Source organism: Haliotis rubra, unplaced genomic scaffold, assembly GCF_003918875.1.
Source record: "Haliotis rubra isolate DU_JTF1 unplaced genomic scaffold, ASM391887v1 Scf111, whole genome shotgun sequence".
In the NCBI taxonomy this organism is placed as follows: domain Eukaryota; kingdom Metazoa; phylum Mollusca; class Gastropoda; order Lepetellida; family Haliotidae; genus Haliotis; species Haliotis rubra.
In genome coordinates this window covers 289,165-308,934 of record NW_025765015.1, presented here as the reverse complement: position 1 = coordinate 308,934, position 19,770 = coordinate 289,165, and the positions used below count along the sequence as shown (strand labels likewise).

The 19,770-nt window shown below is 43.2% G+C and overlaps 1 protein-coding gene across 2 annotated transcripts; it reads right to left on the bottom strand.

Annotated features, from left to right (window-relative positions):
- Positions 1-1,993: 1,993 nt before the first annotated feature.
- LOC124287846 lies at positions 1,994-19,275 on the bottom strand. 2 transcript variants are annotated; one of them, XM_046724335.1, is made up of 8 exons: positions 18,907-19,275; positions 9,138-9,202; positions 8,023-8,112; positions 7,210-7,308; positions 6,323-6,471; positions 5,978-6,079; positions 5,668-5,717; positions 5,157-5,289 (listed from the first exon to the last, which is right to left on the bottom strand). In XM_046724335.1, the coding sequence occupies exons 2-7, from the start codon at positions 9,185-9,187 to the stop codon at positions 5,701-5,703; spliced, it is 507 nt and encodes a 168-aa protein (XP_046580291.1). In that variant the 5' UTR covers positions 9,188-9,202; positions 18,907-19,275; the 3' UTR covers positions 5,157-5,289; positions 5,668-5,700. The 2 variants fall into 2 exon arrangements, with proteins under 2 accessions (XP_046580283.1, XP_046580291.1); XM_046724327.1 differs by lacking the exons at positions 6,323-6,471; positions 7,210-7,308; positions 8,023-8,112; positions 9,138-9,202; positions 18,907-19,275 and adding exons at positions 1,994-3,333; positions 3,655-3,757 and having other exon boundaries at positions 5,118-5,289.
- Positions 19,276-19,770: the final 495 nt, after the last annotated feature.

The following is a 19,770-nucleotide window of genomic DNA, read 5'->3' as shown; positions in this document are numbered from 1 at the left end:
GGGTTAACACAAGCGTTGATAGTTCGGCCGTGCTGAGGTAAAGAATGGTTGATAGTTCGACAGAGCCGGTGAACACAGGGGCTGATAGTTCGACAGTGTCGGTGTAAACAGGTGTTGGTGGTTCGACAGTGCTGGGCTAAAACTGGTTGATAGTTCGACCGTGCTGGGGTAAAGTGGGTTGATACTCCGACAGTGCAGGGTAAACAGGGGTTAATAGTTCGACAGTGCCGTGGTAAGTCAGGATGGAAGTGGTAGTGCCACTGTCCTACCCTGTCTGCAAATGCAGGGAAGTGACGACTTATGCATGCCGTCCTACAAGTTGCAGGTGTTGCAACAAACTCTTTGAGGCTGTATAACATTCTTCAGCTGACATGGCCGTCTGTTTCTCCAGACCTTTCCTCATTTTGTAAATATACAACTCTCTCTCCGACTTGTTAGCTACTAATACACTTTTAAATCATGCAGGATTATGATCTGATACAAATGTTCATCATATTAGCAGCTTAATGATGAATTCCGTGTCATGCCGACAATATCTCTAAACACTTACTATTGTCATTATGGTGTATCATGCCGATATTTTAGTCGACGGTCAGTGGACTGATTGGGAAGACTGGACACCAGTGACCGAGTGCCCCGTCCTGTGCGGTGGAGGCCAGACTAACTTCACGAGGTCACGCTCCTGCTCCACCCCCATGCACGGGGGTAGAGACTGTGAGGGGGAAGCCACACAGAACAGGGAGATGCACGAGTGCAACACAGAGCCATGTGGGGGTAAGGCTGAGTGTTCTGGTGTAATCTAGACACATTTAGTAAATGCACGACCACTACAAAGCACCGTGGTGTGAGTGAGTGAGATGGGTTTTTCAAGGATATAAAACGCAATAGTTCGATAACCTGCACTTGTCCATATATCGCAGGTTGACAGGGCACAGTGGTCAGCTTCAAGCAATGAGATCCGTGAAGGTCCGGGTTAGAATGAACCTTCAGTAACCCATGCTTGTGGTAAGAGGCGACTAACGGGATCGGTTTTCAGGCTCGCTGACTTGGTTGACACATGTCATCGGTTCCTAATTGCGCAGATCGATGCTCATGCTGTAGATCACTGGATTGTCTGGTCCAGGCTCGATTATTTACAGACCGCCGCCATATAGCTGGAATATTGCTGAGTGCGGTGAAAAAGCGAACCTCACTCACTCACTCACTCACTCACTCAAGCAATGACCACCATATCTTCACCAGTAACCTCTCACAACAATCCTCGGATGATGCACTTAGGCCGTATTCCACAAAGCGATTCCACACTGTAGTGATCCATACTTCAACATTAACCTGCGATCATCGTTACGCCATGTGCACCCTATTGAACGGGGATCTGTTCTACGAATTCTACACCTGCTCCGTGGAAATCAGGGATACTTATCACAGTGAAAGTCGTTATACGCCAAACTTCATATCTCGGAGTGAGCGGGTGAGTCTAGTTTTACCCCGCACTCAGCAATATTCCAGCTATGTGGCGGCGGGATCGAGTCTGGACCAGACAATCCAGTGATCAGCAACATGAACAATTGGGATATGATGGCACGTGTCAACCAAGTCAGCGAACCTGACCACCCGATCCCGTTAGTCGCCTCTTACAACAAGCATGGGTTACTGAATTCTAACCCAGATCTTGGAAATGTGTTGTTGCATTGCCGTTTGATAAAGATAGCAGCACATCAATGACTATAAATCAGTTCCTGGTAAAGACTGTTACATCTGATGATCGACACTGTCTAAACTATTGCTATATTGGTCCACTACGACAGGACCAGAACTAGCCTGTAATGCTATCACAGTTTGCTATCACAGTTAGCCTTTGGTTGACATTTAGAGCACCAGACCAGGAACTGTTTTTAAACATATGATTTCAACCATGTGCCGCAACTGCCCTTCCTGTGTAAACCTAACAGTGCCACACTCACTACTGGCAACATCACAACAAAACAGGACATAAAAATCATCCACACTTTATTTACGGATCCATAAAAAACGATGATGCCAGACTAAAGACATGAGCTTTCATGAAATACAGGACGCAAATCAATCATAAATAATAATAATAAAAAAACTTACATTCCAAGACGAAAACAAAAATCATACAAATGGCGCCAACGTGTGGGGAAACATTTCGATTTTCTGCATATTCCTGACCATGTATGATTATCATCAGCTCGTTAACTACTGCTTAACATATTTACACACGAACATACAAACATTCTGTACAATTCTGTACAGTTCTATACACATCACAACTTGAGACACCACACACACACAGTCAACAATACACATACACAAGTAAATGTCTCGTCTGAACATAGCGAGTGAGTTCAGTTTTACGCCGCACCCAGCAATATTCCAGCTATATGACGGCGTCTGAACATCTTTGAAGTCCTGAGAAAATGGGAATTGAAGCAACAAGGCAGGAAAGAGGTGAATCTTTGATGCAGTGAGCGAGTGAGTGAACATATGTGGCAATATTCCAGTGCTATCATGTCAGGTAATACCCGAAAACGTCTTCAGACTTTGGTGTGTTGAAGAAAGGGTCATCACCACTATTTACACCATGATGTCCGACTGATGCGCGGCGTTGTTGTATCACACATCAAGAACATCGTCCTTATTCATATCGTGCACTACTTCACTCTTTGGTCCCTTCCTGAAAGAAGAGGCAATGTCAAAAGCTGGCACCTCCTCAGACACTGGTATTTCATATCCGTCCGAATCAGATTCACGTTCAGATGCTACTGTATCTTCTTTTGACGCAATCCTTTCAGATGTTTCCATATTTGTACCAGGAGTTACCCCCTCTTGGGTTACTGGAGTTGCGTCCTCCTGATTCTGACTAGCGCCGCGAGTGTCTCCGCCGGGTGGCTCCAGGATATAGTACTCTGGTTTTGTTTCGGAGGGTTTACTATCCTGGTCTTCCACGACCTTCGGAACAGTAATGGATGCATCCTCTGCTTCTGTTTCAATGAATGACTCATCTGGGGTGTCGTAAGGATGAAATCGTTTGACTGTCTCCGTTTCCGGTATTTCCCGACTGTTTCTGTCAGGTAACAAAGGCAGATAATCTTCACCCCCAGTGTCCTCAGTTGAAACGGGGATCTTAGGTGACGTGTGATCGCTAATTTGAGATGTGCTGTGACCTCGCAACAAAGGTTCATAGAATTCAGTATGGTTGGAATTCCTATTGTCCTTGTTGAGGTCTAACGCGGGTCTAGGCGTGACGGGTGGGAGGGATGGAACTCGACTCAGCAGATCAGGCACTGGGTGGGACGTTGGCGACTCATCCTGCAAAAATGATGTAACCATTTAAATGTATGAAGCGTTTGTTCATATAGGTCATGTTTAAACTACACCACATACAAAACACTGGCAAAATACGTTTATATATTGTTTATATATAACACATATAAATAGACGCGTTAGCAGTTTTAGTTTAATTCAGCTTCAGTATCGTTAGTCCTTGTCAGTGGGCTCTTTAATCCTGACGAAGTTGCCTCCCTTTTCGCTAAACAGCGGCATGTGGACTATACTATTTTTCAAAAACAGCCTAATAACATCTGGAATGTGGTTTAATCGGTGATGACCGTGACCTCTTAAGTGTCTTACCACAGCTTTGACGACATCGTAGATATTTTCCTCGGTGTAGTCCTCGTCGTATAGGTTGGGCAGGCTGGAGTGTTCGGGGCGGGGCATTAGAGGGGGAAGCGGCCTGGAATATGTACATAAAAATAAACTCATATTGAGGCATCTGCCATGATATTAACACGACAAGGTGAAAAATGACTTTCTCACACAGTCATAATCCATACAACATTGTTTTGCCTAAACGTCCAGTTCTGGGGCAGGAAAACTGTGTAAAGCAATGATTCAGCTGATAAGTGAAATTGGGTTAAACTCAGTATTCGGTCAGTTGAGTCAAGCTAAATGTTCAGGTCCCATTATGTTTGAGCTGACTTGGAACTTGCTAAGTATTCGGGTCTTATATGATTCAGATGATATGGTGAGATTTGATCAAGCCATTCAATTTCAACCATAAACACGTAAGAACCGCAACTTATCCGCTGAGGTAGTCGTGCCAGCCTCTACACCAACTAGTCACTCCTCCGTGCCAGCCTCTACACCAACTAGTCACTGCTCCGTGCCAGCCTCTACACCAACTAGTCACTCCTCCGTGCCAGCCTCTACACCAACTAGTCACTCCTCCGTGCCAGCCTCTACACCAACTATTCACTCCTCCGTGCCAGCCTCTACACCAACTATTCACTCCTCCGTGCCAGCCTCTACACCAACTATTCACTCCTCCGTGCCAGCCTCTACACCAACTAGTCACTCCTCCGTGCCAGCCTCTACACCAACTAGTCACTCCTCCGTGCCAGCCTCTACACCAACTAGTCACTGCTCCGTGCCAGCCTCTACACCAACTAGTCACTCCTCCGTGGCAGCCTCTACACCAACTAGTCACTGCTCCGTGCCAGCCTCTACACCAACTAGTCACTCCTCCGTGCCAGCCTCTACACCAACTATTCACTCCTCCGTGCCAGCCTCTACACCAACTAGTCACTGCTCCGTGCCAGCCTCTACACCAACTAGTCACTGCTCCGTGCCAGCCTCTACACCAACTAGTCACTGCTCCGTGCCAGCCTCTACACCAACTAGTCACTCCTCCGTGCCAGCCTCTACACCAACTATTCACTCCTCCGTGCCAGCCTCTACACCAACTAGTCACTCCTCCGTGGCAGCCTCTACACCAACTATTCACTCCTCCGTGCCAGCCTCTACACCAACTAGTCACCTATTCACTCCTCCGTGCCAGCCTCTACACCAACTATTCACTCCTCCGTGCCAGCCTCTACACCAACTAGTCACCTATTCACTCCTCCGTGCCAGCCTCTACACCAACTAGTCACTCCTCCGTGCCAGCCTCTACACCAACTATTCACTCCTCCGTGCCAGCCTCTACACCAACTAGTCACTCCTCCGTGCCAGCCTCTACACCAACTAGTCACCTATTCACTCCTCCGTGGCAGCCTCTACACCAACTATTCACTCCTCCTTGGGATGGTTCTCACCTGTTGATGCGTCTCCTCTTGCCCCTCCTCCTCCAACAGAAGATGCCGAGCCACGTCCCCAGCACGCCCAGGAGGAGGCTGATGAGGAGGGCCATCACCAGCATGGCAACCCGGGACTCTGTCATCGGCGCCGCCGTCGTCAAACCTGGAGGGGCTGCCGTCGTGACTGGGCCTGAAATGCAGATGAAAGTATGTCAAAATCGCAACAAACTCGACTTTCATATAACAGAAGATGGCATTCAAAACACCTGCAGTGAGGTTCTTGAGAGGCATATAGAAGTTGGTATTCAAGTATAAGACAAAATATTATGGATGTCAACTTCTTGTTTATTCTATACACAACGTTTCTGGGCTTTTCCTTGCCCCTTCGTCAGGTGAATGTATTGAATATTCACAGCACAATATATCACGTTTACTGTTACCTCACATATTGGTTTCAACGCAACAAAAGGGATAAAACTTGAGATGGATGGATGGATCGATGGATGGATGGATGAGGGTTATACAATACAGTATTTACAGACATGTCACTGTTATATTAATTACTTACAGCTGAAGTCAGGAAAGTGTTCGCCGAGGCAGTTTAACACATACTGAAATCTGAATGGAAAGTCAAATCAGTACATATCGTACAACATACTTCTAAAGAGGTATCCAGTTTTACAGTCTTCCATGAAGGGAACATAGTGATTATAGGTCTAAAGTATGTGCGTTATTGTTAGTAACGTCTGTACTTGGCCAGCATACACATACAGCAGCATACACATACAGCAACATACACATACAGCAACATACACATACAGCAACATGCAGAAACCCTGTTCCAACATTATGTTAGTCAGGGGATCACCTGCACCTACCTTGTTTCCCAGCGGGGGCATACGCAACATACACATACAGGGACATCATTTCGTCTACACGCGACTCTGTTCGTCCGGACCGCTTCATGTCACAGGTGAAATCTACAAGAGGGGAATCACGGTAAGATCATCGATTGTCTGCCTGTGTGCCATTTAAACAGAAAAAAACTCGTCTGTTAATCAACAACCACATCGATTTTGGACTGATAAATTCATGGACAACATGAACTAGGCACTAATTAATCAACTAAATTTAAATACCATAAAGGAAAAAAACCCACATATTTCAAAAGTTTAGGTGTCTTTTCTGACAATTTTGGAGAAAAGATAATTTTTCGAACTCACTTGCGTTTCGTGTTGGGTGATACAGGTGAGCGTTGAACTCCCTCTTCCCTAGACAGGTCTCCAGTACCGTCTCGTTCTGCTGCACGATCAGGAGGTTGAACAAGCAGAAGTTGCTGGGGGAGTGGACGTCGCACAGGCAATTGTTGAACCTGCACAAAGCAAACACAATGACAACAATGCCATGATCCAGCCCGTTATGTACCGCTTCATATAACATTCCTATCAGGGCAGCTTTTTATTTTTTGTGTTTCTCATCGCCCGACCGACCCTTCTAATTTTATTGCCGACCCCCCTTTTTTTCATTCCAACACCGCCGACCCGAACCTAAACCGTACCGCCTCGTCATATAAAATGTTTATCTATCTAAAATGTTTTAATGAGTTGCTGCCAAAAGTCAAAAAGAACGCGAGAAATTGTAGTAAGAATTACAGTTAATGAGAATCAAGAACACATTAAAAAAACTGATGCCCTCACAAGTATCAAGTCCGTGTTTACAAGGGTTCCGCTTTGTTTAGAGATCTTAGCACTAAGGTGATCGTAGCCACCATACCTTAACATAGACTTACGACTGTCGTAGCGCTGAGGTAGTTTTCTACAAGGACGGCCTGGATATCTAGAGTGAGTGAGTGAGTTAAAGTATTTCGTCGCATCAGCAATATTGCAGCCATGTTGCGATGAGTGGAGATATATGAGATCAGCGTGAACGAGGCCAACTGACGCCATGTAGGGTAAGGGTGATCTGTTTACTTTGTAGAACCATATTTCCATAAGCTTATAGCGTCTATAAATATCCAGATAACCAGACCCGTATGCATTTCGTTTGTATTCTGATTTACACCATGTTTCATGATTGACATAATTTTACCTATCACAAGCAAGATACTTACGTTTCCATTTCAATGAAGATATTTTCCCTTCGAAGAAGTCTTTCCCGTGTGGTGACCGGGACTCGGGCCATATCGTCATTCATGCAGGTTTCTGTCTCACTACGAAAACAGTACATTGAATATACCAGGAAGTATATAGCTATTTATTTTTTTAATTTAGAGAGTAAATGTTTCAGAGATGCATGACTCCATGACGTCATATACACTGGAAATGATCATAATTATCAGTATAATGGGATTACAAATTCCAGCGAGAACGTAAACAAATTGCAACAACGTATTGCCATAGTTACTTGTATGTTTACATATAACTATTTATTTTTGAATATAGAGAGTAAATGTTTCAGAGACGCATGACTCCTCCATGACTTCATATACATTGGAAATGACGTCATAATTATAAGTATAATGGGATTACAAATTCCAGGGAGAACGTAAACAAATTGCAACAACGTAGCGCTAAGGTGACCGTAACTCCCATGCTTTACAATATGTTTACGACAGTCGTAGCGCTACGATCGTTTTGTGAAACAGGCCCCTGGGCTGTTCATATCTATTGGCAGGTTACCGCGATTACGAGCCAGGGGCCCGATCCACAAAACGTTCGTAGCACCATGTCATTCGTAAGCCTATGCGTAAGTATAGCGTTACGATAGGTCGTAACGTTACGAACGCTTTGAGGGTCGGGACCGAAGCCATTACTCATACTTTCAAACACTGGTTGTTGCTTGGTTCAGCACGAATATTTGCAGGTCTCTGAACCTGGAATATTAAGTACTAAAATCATTGACTTACACAGTAAAATGTACTCACTTTGTGCCTTCCACAGGCAGTGGTGTCTTCAAGGCGTCGTTGATACATCTCCGGAGTTTACGAGGTCGGAACTTGTACTCAGCGTCACTCCTGGAACAGTGGCAGTTATGACTGGACATGACGTGTCACATCTATAACCCCGGGTTCATATTTCCATAAACTTTCACCGACCCTGAATCCATCCCCGTGGTTCTCACAATCTCAAATTACCCGCCCTTGATTTCCATTTGACTGACTGCTACTTGGTAGCAATAAGGATGCGATTTTCGAACAATATGGCGCTCAGTCCTGTTGATAATGGTCGAGTTTGTAAGACATTCAGTACTGACAGACTGACTGAGACGCAAAAGAAAGCCTTAACAATCTTTCAGAAGGCAGCTGGGGGAAACTTTCTTTTCTAGGTAATACGAGTTATCTCCCTTACCCCTATATCCTTAAGTTACCTCCCTTCCTCACGTCGACGTTTGACTGATCATTAAATGTAAACGAAAAAAGGGGGTTAATTTGGTATCGCAAATAGCTACGGAATTGATGCGAGGATGTAGGTTTAGCGATATGCGAGACCCAAAGATATAACGGGGGCAGACTTAGACTTAATTCACAGAACCAAAATTATCATAGGTATCTTTTGTTTGCTAATTGTTTAACGCCGCTCTCAGCAATATTCCAGCAATATGACAGCGGTATGTAAATAATCGAGTCTGGATCAGACAAGCCAGTGATCAACAGCATGAGTATCGATCTATACATTTGGGATTCGATGACATGTGTCAACACCTAAGTCAGCGAACCTGACCACCCGTTAATCGCCTCTTACGATAAGCATGGGTAATGGACTATTGAAACCCATATGCGCGACTATAGGGAGTGAGGTTTGGGAGCCACCCCTTCTCATAGAACATGTTGAATAAGTAATATTTCGTGACATCAACAAATGAGACACTTGCCATATCTGCAGTTAATCAGAGGTGTTGAAATATTGACCCTTCCTGTTATAGTCAGGCAAATCATATTGAATATTTCTTTTAAAGAACACGGAAGCCAGTCTACGATTACCGAACGTTACCGAAAGATATATGACATGAACGTGTTGCAAATTATTCATGCCCACGTACCTGTCATTGTTGTCGTCATCATCGTGGTCACGTCGGATGCGGGGCGACATCGTTAACGTGGATAGCTGGAACGAAGGGAAAACTACTGTCAAGTTAATTACACTATCACAAACACCTGCATGTGCATAGGCCTGGCCGACCAGCTGAAACCCTCGCGAGGGAAGCGTGTATTTGTCTGATGTTTAACGTCGCACACGTCAATACCACAGCTCTTTGACGACGACCCGTCAATAATTGAGCCAGACATTAAGTAATTGACATCATGGGCATCGATCTTCGCAACTCGGAAACCATGATATGTGTTGACCAAGTCAGCGAGTACCGACAGCCGATCCTGCTGTCAGCATCTTACTGCTGGGGCGGTGGGGGTAGTCTAGTGGTTAAAGCGTTCGCGTGTTACGTCGGAGACCCGGGTTCGATTCCCCACATGGGTTCAATGTGTGGAGCCCATTTCTAGTGTACCCCGCCGTAAAGTTGCTGGAATATTGCTTAATGCGGCATAAACCTAAAATTCACTCAGTCACTGAAGTTTTATTGCTTCTTCGGGTGTTTTTGAAGATGAACGTCGCGTAAGTAAACGGTGAATTAGTATCATTTTACACCCTGTCCGCTTTTATCAGTAGACCAGCAAGATTACAACGAAGACACTTGAAATACGGTCCACAGATGTACTAATGTAGGGAATCAAACCCGGTTTCTGTAAACAACCGGATTACCATGTTGTCTCATAGACAGAACATCCGGTAGACCACTTTTCAGAGTTCACCAGCGGATAGGGGCCCCGAGGATAAATTCATATCGGGATCTTCACGGGAGGTGCTTGTCTCGCTCATACTCCCTGAACCGCACTAATTCCCCTTCCACCCAACGGAAATGCAAAGCCCTAAATGAAGCAAATCTTGATGTCCACAGGTACAGAACCTATTTGTTTCTATCCAACACATTAAGTGTCGTTGTTGTAATGTGATACCACTACTCATACTCAATACTCAAACAAGGAAAACATAATTACACAAACATGCATGACTATTGTACATTGTGGCCGAAAAGGGATGCAGGTTTCACCACACGAGGAAATAAAACAACCCCGGCCTCGCTTCTGAAAGTACAACATAGTAGTGCATTGACACTGTGGGACAGGTCTGGAGGAGTGAGTACGGTTTTCCGACGCTGTCCCAATATTCCCGCAATATCACGTTGTCTTTATGCGATCGCTTTAACCATTCAGCTGAATTTGAGCTTCCACAATCTGCATGTAACAAAGTGAAGGGTCCACTGTGGCGAACCCGGATGTGTGAATATATGGGAAAACGACACTCCTGAATAGATAATCCAGTGATCATCATCATGAGCAGCGATCTACACAACTGGGATACGATGACATGTGTCAACCAAGTCACCGAGTCTGACCACCCGATCCCGTTAGTCACCTCTTACGACAAGCATAGGTTGCTGAAGACAAATTCTAATCCGGTCGTATTTATTAATAGGCACACACAAACATTTCATCACTATATTCAAACTTGTCATTGCGTCTTAATCTATCAATCAAAACTGGCCATTTCAATCATTATATGAACAGTAGTGTATGTAAACGTACAATCGTTTGTATCTGACGTAAGCAAGCTCTGTGCGACAAGAGTCCCACGCGAGACACGGTGATGGGTGATGTGACGTGGTTGTGTACAACTACAACCTGACGTCCACACCACGAGCGTCATCATCGACAAGTGGTGTCGCGAAGCTGACGTTTGTGAAGGCAGGGAAGGAAGTTGACATACTCCTCTCCCATTGTGAAAGCAACCCTACATCCGAGTGCTCATCTCCATCAACAGTCACCCCCTACTACAGCTAATGGCAGTGGCAGCACGGGGCGGGTGTGGTGGGTAACACCATAGCTATAGCTTATTTATGCAATGTTTTATGGATTTTATGAGTCCCGGGCAAATTTTATATATTTTGTAAACATCTGCGTGATACAATAATAAAATCCTCTCTCTTTCTCTCTCTCTCTCTCTCTCTCTCTCTCTCTCTCTATTAAATTTAGATAAACTTTCTCACGACTGTCAGAGTACAATTGATAGACTGTATCGTGACACAATAATAAGATATCTCTCTCTCTCTCTCTCTCTAAAATTAAGGTATACATCTCACGACTGTCAGAGTACAATTGTGCTGTATCACTGCAATCAAGAAGGGTTCCATTGTTGTGCCATTAGGTTGTACATCATCTTCCTTCCGTATTTCCAACCCTGTGTGAAATGTTATTCTGGCGATCATACACACCAAGTGTCACTTGTCACGAAACTACATCACGTTCACATCATTTCATATCGTACAGTGTATATTGTTTATAAACACATATACCCGCGAAGATCCGGGTTAGAATTGATCTTCAGTAACCCATGCTTGTCGTAAGACTAAAAGGCGACTAACAGGATCGGGTGGTCAGGCTCGCTGACTTGGTTGACACATGTCATCGTATCCCAACTGCGTAGAACGATGCTCATGCTGTTGACCATCTGAATTGTTGGTTCAGACTGGATTATTTACAGACCACCGCCATTAAGCTGGAATATTGCTGAGTGAAACTAAACTCGGTCACTCACTATTAACACATCTATTATTAAAACTGTAAATATAAAATAGAGAATACCAGATCCCATTAGTCGACTCTCAGCAAGGGCTGCTGAAGACTTATTGTGACGGGTACTAAGAAACATTACAGAGGTTATGGCAAATGATATCTTTCTCTCTCCCATAGTGTCAAATGCCATTGATTTAACAACACTAAACCTGGGTGTATCAATATCTCAGCTGGAACTAAATCAACATTGGATCTGCTTTTCTCATATGTTCCTACAGAACATAATATTATCATCGTCTCTACATAACAATGTCCTTTCTCCACTCCACGTGCATTCATGTGCCATGTTTACAGCACAACAAATGTTATGTGAATTGCAAATAATCTGTTCTTCAGAATGTTTTGGGTAGTTGACAAACTACTTGGATTTAACACTGACATTCGATGATTCCAGAATCTACACAAATACCGTTATTGATAGGTCTAGGAGGTGGTGTATGACATGAACGTGAACAGTGGGCTTGGTGTATGACATGGACAGTGGGCGTGTTGTATGACCTCAAACAGTTTATATCAGCTGAACATTAGTACAGTAATATCAGCTGAACACATGGTACACTTATATCTGCTGAACACATGGTACAGTTATATCAGCTGAACACATTCTACTTATATATTAGCTGAACATATAGTACAGTTATATCAGCTGAACACGTAGCACAGTTGTGAATTATTCCTGTCATAAAACTGTTGACCTAACAGCCTTAGCCCACTAAGTTTGTTTGCAGAGAGCCACTCATCATAACGTAGACAGATTTAGTGTGTGGCTATGAAATACGGCATTGTTTTTCATTCAACAGAGACCATTTACTCAGGAGGCATTGGCTTCACCAGAGTCATCATACAGTCTGTTTCGATATCTATTTTGGGCTGTTATGTTATGCAGCAAAACTGGATCTATCGTAATCTAACACCCAGTTAGTCATGACAGACAACATGATGAAGACTGACAACTTGGTATATACTATACAAGGGACCACAGAATGTTTTAATATGCGGTTTCCATCTAAAGCATGGAGGAAGTTAATGTCTCAATCGTGGCTTCATCGTGGAAAACAAGTATCTTCAATTAATATTTGTATAAAGACCTAATATTGGATCAGTACCTGTTCTTTGTCGGGATGTTAAGGTATTCGTCCTTAGTACTCACGACAGTATGTTTTAATCCCGATGAAGTTTTGTTTATTTGTTTCTTAACGCTGCACTCAGCAACAGTCCAGCTATATGGCGGCGGCCTGTATATATTCGAGTCGAGACCAGACAATCCAGTGACTATCAACATGAGTATCGATCTACGCAACTGAGACACGATGACATGTGTCAACCAAGTCAGTGAGCCTGGCCATCCAATCCCTTTAGTCGCCTCTTACGAAAAGCATGGGTTACTGAGCCCGGATCTTCACCGGTATCCCGATGAGGAACTGACAAAAGTTCTATATCCTGGAGAACAGACACATATTCGAGTTATTGAACTCTCAACTGCAGATCTCACAAGGTCCACCATCCATAGTTGAGGCAGATATAGCGTTCATATAAACTGTTTGGATAATGCAGCCAATTGTTTGACGTCAGTAATGCTGAAATGCACACGTTTCTCTAAGCGTTTCGCGTCCCTATACACTACAATACTCCAATCACAATACTGTACTGACTAAGAACCCACTATGTTGGATCCCGTTGATTTCGAACAGGAACGGTAACAACAAGTACCATCATTTAACCGACTTGAGTATGACGCGGAATCGAACCATTTAAACGGCAAGGGTTGGAAACTGTGAGCACATGCATGCATTGCACTCCTCTCTATACATCGAGTACACAACTATCCTTGACTCGCTAATCAGGACAGTCTGACCTGGGAGACCTATGAGCTGGACCTGACTGTTCTGTGTAGATAAAGTGTTATATTTCGGGGTTAACTATACAAGATTACAACTGAAGTAGGGCTTACGGTGGTTGTCTGTATCGTGTTCGTCGTGACACACTGTGGGGAACGACCGTCTCGGGCGGGGCGTGTGTCTGTTGTTTTAAGCCGCACAGCAAGGTTCCCGATATACCAGGAGGACTGCACTGGTAGAATGTGGACCGTAGAACCCAGTGGTGGATATTATGGCACACAATCAAGGGTGTTCGGTCAAAACGTCCTCGGTAAAAAGTCCTAAATTTTCCTAGGTCCTAAAGTCCTAGGAAAAAATCCCCTTTTCATTTCCTAACAAGCACTGTATAGAAAAACACTGCTTCTTTATTTTTTATAATGCATCACATGATGACATGAGATAATATAGGCCTACTGATACTGAGATTTATGAGGTCGGATGTTCACTGCCACTCCGTGCATAAACTCGGGGGTGGACTTCCTTCCAGCGGCATGTCACTACACAGTTTGTGCAGATGTTTCTGCAGCTTGAGGAAGACAGTTTTTGTTTTCTCTTCACATGGACATTTCCAATGGCGTCCTGGGCAATTACAGCCCTTACCATCGTCTGATCCTTCTGGGTGAGATGCTTACACACTAAAACACTTACAACTGTTTTGAATACAGATCAAAGTTTTTTTATAATCAATCTGGTCAAATAAATATAACTAAATTAGTTTTTATTACAAAAGGACTTTTGCAACCGATGATTCTTTTTCTACAACCCAATCAAGCAAGTTGCCGACCCAGACAATCCTATTCAATTACTCGCCTCAAACGTCAAACACAGCTGTGAAATGGTCTTCAGTAACCCATGCTTGTCGTAAGAGCCGACTAACGGAATCGGGTGGTCAGGCTCTCTGACTTGGTTGACACATGTCATCGTATCCCAGCAGCGTAGAATGATGCTCATGCCGTTGATCACTGGATTGTCTGGTCCATTAACAGACCGCTATCATATAGCTGGAATATTGCTGAGTGCGGCGTTAAACAAACAGACCAATCAACAAACAAACAAAGCTTACAGGGGCCTTGTTCTTACCCAAACTCCACGCAATGACACACTTGTAGCAACAAGGAGGCGCGGGCAGCCAAGCACCACACATTCAGATTCAACAGCTGCAATACAGACGTTCCTCATCCTGTGACTTAGGTACAACGTCAGCGACTCTACTTCCTCCCACATCCGTTTTGGTGACATTGCACCGTTAACGCACAATTCATTACACAGATAAGTAAAACTGAATTATATTAAAAAGACACCAAACGTTATTAATGAAGCATACAATTTCTAGCTTGACAATGGTGTGAGAATATACACCCATGCCTCATGCTATGCTTTAAACAACAGGTTGTCATCCATAAAGGTGTGCACTTCATTATTCACCTACTAACTACTAGAATGCCCATCAAACGATTACTGAACGCGGTGTTTGGGTCATTTGTTTTGTTTGCTAAATCATTCCACAGGTGTGGGTAAGTGTCAAATCAGTCTATGTTCACTCCACCGTTGCTTTTATAACAGTAGTCCGCGTAATGAGACACTATGAAATGACAATAAGGGAGTTTGGTTACGACACAATCCGAGTTGATGCACTATGCGGGAGGGGGGACACCAGAAATGGGCTTCACACATTGTACCCATGTGGGGATTCGAAGCCGAGTCTTCGGCGTGACGAGCCAACGCTTTAACCACTAGGCTACCCCGCCGCCCCCAATCTGAGTTGATGCACTATTAGGTGACAATACATGTGTGTAGTTATGACACAATCCGAGTTGATGCCGTATGAGGTGACAATACATGTGTGTAGTTATGACACAATCTGAGTTGATGCCCTATGAGGTGACAATACATGTGTGTAGTTATGACACAGTCTGAGTTGATGCCCTATGAGGTGACAATACATGTGTGTAGTTATGACACAGTCTGAGTTGATGCACTATGAGGTGACAATACATGTGTGTAGTTATGACACAGTCTGAGTTGATGCACTATGAGGTGACAATACATGTGTGTAGTTATGACACAATCTGAGTTGATGCACTATTAGGTGGCAATACACGTAGTTATGACACAATCTGAGTTGATGCACTATGAGGTGACAATACATGTGTGTAGTTATGAAACAGTCTGAGTTGATGCACTATGAGGTGACAATACACGTAGTTATGACACAGTCCGAGTTGATGCACTATGAGGTGACAATACATGTGTGTAGTTATGACAGTCCGAGTTGATGCACCATGAGGTGACAATACATGTGTGTAGTTATGACACAGTCCGAGTTGATGCCCTATGAGGTGACAATACACGTAGTTATGACACAGTCCGTGTTGATGCACTATGAGGTGACAATACATGTGTGTAGTTATGACACAGTCCGAGTTGATGCACTATGAGGTGACAATACATGTGTGTAGTTATGACACAGACCGAGTTGATGCACTATGAGGTGACAATCCGAGTTGATGCACTATTAGGTGACAATACACGTAGTTATGACACAATCTGAGCATACCTGGCAATGACTTCGCGAGGTGGTGTTGGCGGTCTGTGGTATGCTTGGAACCCCATGAAACTACCAGCATAGCCCAGAGAATTGATTGATGTATTATATAACTTGACCAGTATTTATAAACCGACCATCAACAAACGTCATAAAGGCATGGTGTTGTCAGTTTGGGCGTCAAACCACGTTATTCAAGTTGAACACAAAGATGATGTTTATTGAATTTATATGAATTAAATAACACCATGCATGGTGTAAATGTAAGGTGTTTGTAGGTATGTGTTATGTAATTACGCATGTGTTTTCTAAAGCATATACCAGTCGTACATATACATGCCACATGATTCCTTAAATTGGGCTTAAATATCCTTAGGATGAAAATGAGATTGTTATTATAAAGATTTTTAATTTTACATTTTCTTATTTAATCATTTTACATTTCTTTCCCTTCATAATTCTTTATGCTCAATATTCAATATATACAATAGAAATAAAAACACTTATATACCAACATAACACTATCATGTCTCACACTTCACAAAATAACATGATATAATTTTATGCCCCATATGAAAGTCATCCCAAACGAGACTAATTTCATGCATTCACTTTCTTAAATACCCTCAGGCGCAAAGATTTGGAAAATACTTCCTGAAAACCTCATGTATAAGCTATATGACTTTATGAGGCTTTGTACTTAGTGTTTACAAAGTAGATTATAGTGTTTGATAACGAATTTTTGTCCTCATACAAATGGACTGTTGATTGGGACTGCATCGTGCACTTTTGGTAGAGTCAGTCACAGGCCCTCGAGTCTTTGCGGGGATTAAAAAATACAAAAAAACTGAGATGACCCCCGACTCGAAATGCTTCACAGTACAATAGATAATGATTTATTGTACTGCGAAGCATTTCGAATAGGGGGTCATCTCAATTTTTGTTTATTCTTTAATCCCCGCAAAGACTCGAGGGCCTGTGGAGACAGTGGGTAGTTCAGGGTTGTTACCACAGCCAAGAGTAGGGGACTAACCTGACCACTGTTTGCTCCATAGCTTCTTCCATCACGTGTGCTTCATATCCGTAAATAGCCGATATTTTTAGTTATAAAATATTTTTTGAATTCACTGTTCGGTTGATGATTAACTTAAGTATTAAAAATACGATTACCAGATACATATCATGCATGAACAGGGAGTGTTGACATCTGTATTGGATAATTACACTTCTGATCTAAGATTACATCATGTCGGATCCTTCATAACTCTTATATAGCTGCTAAGGAAACACAGAAATCCCTCGATATATATAAAAAAAGGAGCCTTGAGCTCAGTAGTTCCATTTGCCATATCTGTGGAAAATATACCACTCCACTTTAATAGGGATTTTTTGACCCTCCATAAAACTAATCTATGTCAGGTTTATGTTCAATATTAATGGAATAATTGATTATCTTGCAAAGTGGAGCAGAACATGAACTAGACATGTTATCATTATCCTGGCAACATACTGTGTGCATCAGTATACCGTTCTAATGAGTCATCTGTGAAAACATCAACATTGTTCACAGGTAGGTTATCGTTGACATTGTACACCTCCCGGGGCGTTAGGTCGGGAGAGTGAGGGGGGTATATAGGCATGACTGTTGGCATTGCCTCGGTGTTGTGTGATGATGATGATGATTTGGAGTTTTCTTGTGCGTAATGGGTATCGGTGTTGTGAAAGTAGTACATGCCCTTGTATAGATTCCCAACAACCATATCCGGTTATAAATTCTCCCAGGTCTCAGGACATAATGTCACGGCAACATAAATATAAGCAATAACTTGATTCCCCTTGACAATTTTCATAATCCAAGCTCCGAAAGTCAATAGATATATAAACTATTTATCAAAAGTCTGAAGAGAATATTGCTCGATCAATGACTGACGTGACCTCAAGAATACACGACTGAGTTCTGGGAAAATGCCACTCCTTGTCTCTCTGTAATGGTTCAGTGGCTACATTGACCAATGACGTAATCTGACCTTGATCTGCACGACTGACCACACACACAATCAAAACACGCTGCGGCACGTGAGATCGCAACATTGCTCAACACTTGAAAGGGTATTATCGGTAAGGTGACTTCGATTAGATAATCTCGTTCACTGTGGGTGACTCACAAATAGCGGGGGTGGGACTGGTATTTCCAAGTTGCGCTATTGTATAGAGTTACATCGGTTTTCACCAATAATACCAAATTTTACTGAAAATATTAACATTTATACAATAAACACATGTAGTCAGTCAGAGATACATTGTATACCTATACAAGAATTCTGATAAACATCTGTTGTGTTGTAAACATGACATGGCTTCACGGACAGTACTAGTGGCAGGTTATTCATGGTGGAAATATTGATCAACATGCACTGCTTTTGGAATTGCCATCACATTTAAATGAACCTATCTCCCAATTAGGTCATATACATGTATCAATCATTAAGACGTGTTGTATAATGAGGTCTGAACATGAAGTAACATCAAGAAAATAACATGTATGGCTTGCCCGTGTCTTGGTTAAATAGACCGTGATAACATAGCGCAGTGTTACTCTCTCTCCTCTACGCAAAACAACGGTCGTGATGATAATATTAATTAAATTATTTTGAAAAAACGATGGTCATCAAAGTATAGACACACCACAAATAGACTTACCTCAAACTAATCAACTGTTCCAAGTTTTATATGTATCTCCAGTAATCGGCAGCACACCGGTGACACACAATAGGACGGTCACAGCAGTAGATACTCCGAACTGACAATGCGACCTCTCCACTTCTCAACCTATTTCCGCTGTCTCTGACTGTACGGTTTCGTGCGGCCAGCATGGGAACGAAATCGCCCCTTCCCCCGTCCAGAATATATATACCGACACTACGTAAGGAAATGGGACGGGACAGTAGGACTCACTGGTCACTTGGGACGACTAGTTCACATGAACACCACACAATCCGCCATTGCCACTCGTCACCCCGTATGAATCAACCAGCCGCCATGTGTTTACACGGGATCTTACCTGACACGGGCAGGTAACTCTGTTGATTACAATTTTACCTGTAGGCAAAGGGAGAACAGCTCGCGCTGAAAATTATCATTTGAGTTGGAGAGGTGACGTGAAATTGGGTTTAACGTCGTGCTTGAGAAATATTTCGCTCATATGACGACGTGCATGCGTGTGTATGTGCGGCTGCTTGTACTAGCCCAGACTGAAGCTGGTTTTATAGTGCTAGCCCACTGAGATACCATGCCGCAGTGAAGCATGAATACCCCCTCAGACACATTATACTGACTCCGAGCCGACCAGTCCTTGTTGTACCCATTAATGCCGAGGCGCTAGGCAGGGACCAACAAGTACCATATTTTAACGTCTTTTGGTATGACGCGGTCGGGGATCGAACCCGCGACCTTGCTTCCGCTCTCTGAGTTGGAGAGTCTATTGCACATCAACAGCGAAAATGTTAAAGCTGGACCTTTCAGCATGCAACATAAATGTAGTTGATCATTGTTCATAAAAGCTTA